General features: G+C 53.5%; 1 protein-coding gene across 1 annotated transcript; it reads left to right on the plus strand.

Moving 5' to 3' along the window:
* Nucleotides 1–1771: 1771 nt before the first annotated feature.
* Nucleotides 1772–2554, plus strand: LOC121357464. The gene has a single exon (XM_041474738.1). The coding sequence runs from the start codon at nt 1772–1774 to the stop codon at nt 2552–2554; it is 783 nt and encodes a 260-aa protein (XP_041330672.1).
* Nucleotides 2555–3038: the final 484 nt, after the last annotated feature.

Here is a 3038-nt window from a genome sequence, read left to right on the forward strand (position 1 = left end):
GTGGTGGCAGTGAGCAGCTCCGGGCTCTGGTCACTGCTGGTGGCATTTTCTGTTGAGCTATCTTCAAGGTCTTCTGTTGTGTGTCTTCTGTATTTCCTACTCCGTCAGCAGCAACCCCTGTCCTGAACTGGCTATAAAATATGAGCAAAACAGCTGAGAACAACAATGCATGGAATCCTATGGCTCAGGAGCTCTCATGTCAGAGCCTTGCCTGTGCCTTATGCTTGTCAGCACCTCCTTCTCTGCACACAAAAAAGTGATTGGTGGAGACTTTTTTGCCCAAGAGCTCTTGAGAAGCAAATGTCTGCTGGGATTCTCATGAGTGTATTTAGTGACTGCCAGAACCCGGGCTAGCTCTTAGAACTCCAGCGCCACACCAGGAGTGGGGAACTGCCTCAGTATGGGGATTTACCAGAGGCAGAACTTTTAGAGTCACTTGCTCTAAGCTGCCAGATGCAAGCCACAACAGGGACCAGGCAGAGGAGAAAGAAGGAGGCTCTCCATCTTCAGGGTCTATAATGAACAGTTCATTCCTGATGGAGGGAGCAGGACAAAACTAGCACCTAGTGTTCTGCAAGGGGTTTTGAGCAGATACAAGTCCAGGGGTGGACCCAAACAGTTAAACAATAGGGAATCTTCAGAGGAGGAGTGAGGGGATCACCTCAAGTGTCTGGGGCCAATTGAGGTAGGAGGGTGGAGAGGATGGGTCACATGGGCCAATGGGGCTTGGAGGAGTAGGGAAATTCCACAGGGGTGTTGCAGTTGGGGATTGGCCTGAGGTTTAAGTGACAGAGAAGTTTCAGGAATACGGGGCTGGGTGTGAGGGACAGCTTTGAGGGGGGGTAAAGTCCAGGGGTTAGTCAGCTCAGGGAGAACATGGGGGTACAGCAGAATGAACCACTTACAAGGAATCAATAAAATAAATTCAAACCACAACAAGTGTAGTGGTTATGTTCATTCCTGGGAAACAGAAAGTAAGGCCAGGGTAGTAGATCAGCTCTGAGCTGGTCACTCCCTGCAAAGGGTTCGTGTATGAAGTGGGAACACCACGTTCCAGGATGGGCAAGAAGGGTCAATGTGCTCAAGGTGCAGCAGCTGAGGTTTGGGTTCACCTAGAGCACAGTCAGAGGTGGTGAGCACTGGAAGATCCAGCTGCAGTCCCCATCCATGTCCCTTTCAGTGATGGCTTTAGGGTGTCTGCAGCCTGGATCCAGAGCACCCTTAGGGGCTGGATGGGGGCTGGGAAAGATGCCTTGAGGGTTTAAAGCCAGAGTGAGACCTGGGACCACCAGAGTAGGGCACTGTCCTCAGGGCTGAGGGAAGTGGGTCTTGGGGCTGTCAATGTGGCAGGTGCCCAGAGAGGCTCTGGGAACATTGCAGGTGCCACCAGCCCCCTGGTCTCTCCCAGCCAGACATGTTGAGCCCCTTTTCTTCCACCAGGTCATGTCTCCAACAGTGGCCTTCGTCCTGGCCCTGTTAGCCACCCACGCTGGGCTGAAGTTGAATCTACAAATTGAAAAGGATGATGTTAAACAGATTCTGGAGAGCAAGGAATATCTGCATTAGGAAATGACTCAGCTCCTGCAGGAGATTGATGACAAGTCCATCGTGGAAAGCCTGTTCCTTTCTGCACAGCAGCTGCTGTGGCTGCCTTGGCTCACTGAGGCTGTTCTGCTCTCTCTGGCCTTCTGGCTGGTCAGGAGATGGAAGCGTGGCTCTGCCAGCAGGAGGAGGCAGGACGGATCCAGCAGCCAGGAGAAGGTCAGTGAGCATGAGAAGATCAAAGGTGCATACTTTGGCTATGTCCATGCCATCACCAATGGGCACATCCAGGATAAGGCTGGAGGAGGCTGTGAGCAAACTGATCTCAGTGGGAATGTCCCTGCTCATTGCTGTGGGGTCACACTGGACGGTCCTTAAAGGTCACTGCCAAGCCCAGCTGTTGTGTGATTCTGTGATTCTGCAGCAGGGCCTGCCCAGCACCAAGGTGCTGCAGCAGCTGGTGGACGAGCTCCTCGGTGTGTGCCGAGTGCTCTCCCGCAGGAGCTTCATGCCGGAGCTGCACCCAGCTGCCGGGACGGACACCAGCCCTGCAGCCTGCAGCGTCCAGGAGAGCAGCAGCACCTACCGCACGCTGGTCATCCTGCAGCCACCCCCTGGCCACTCCTTCAGCCCGGAGAGCACGAAGCAGCCGCCAGCCAGGCGCATCCGTGTGGCGCTGGAGTGCCTGTGCTCCGGGGAGCAGCTGCTGGGGCACACGTGCTTCCTGCACGCCGCTGGTGGCCAGCTGCCCACGGATCAGGAGTGGTACCTGCTGGACACCCTCTGCACGGGCTCCTGCTTGGACCTGCAGAAAGTCACCTGCTGGGTGCAGATGTTGGTGCTGTCGGCCTGGCTGCGTCTGCCGCAGTCGCGCCACTGCCAGCTGACGGCGCTGCCCTGCGGCAAGTCCTGCAGCTTCCGGCTGCGCGGCGCCTCTGGCCTGCACTGCAGCATCGAGATGGCTCTGGCCGTGCAGCTTGGCAGCTCAGGGGCCTGCCTGAGCCTCGAGTAGGCAGCAGCCGGCTCTGCCAGCAGCACCGCGTGGGCCAGAGAGCTGCCACCTCTCAGACTCACTGCCGCCATGGCACTGCTGCTGGGGTGACAGCATTGTGACCAAAAAGGACTTGAGGAAGGTGAAGGGAACCATTCCTCATGGGGCATTTTTTGTTTTCTGTTAGGATTCTTTAGTTCTTTGTTATGAAATCTGAAAAATGTAGCCAGATCATAATACTTCTAAAACCTCCCAAGGAGAGCTGGGAAGGTTAACAAGATTTCAGGTTAACATGATTTCAAATATTTTTCTCAAAAAAAAAACTCTGAGAAAAATTACATATCTATAGGAGTTTTCCTATACCACTTTTTTTGTTGTTGTTGTTGTTGTTTAAAAATAAAATAAAGTTCTTTGACTAATACTTGGTTTCCCAACATGTCACTTGTGATGAGAATACAGACAAGTCATAGACATTAGTAAATTGTCAATACAGGCAATTACAGTG

The sequence above is a fragment of the Pyrgilauda ruficollis genome, unplaced genomic scaffold (assembly GCF_017590135.1).
Source record: "Pyrgilauda ruficollis isolate IOZ18807 unplaced genomic scaffold, ASM1759013v1 scaffold337, whole genome shotgun sequence".
Taxonomy (NCBI): Eukaryota; Metazoa; Chordata; class Aves; order Passeriformes; family Passeridae; genus Pyrgilauda; species Pyrgilauda ruficollis.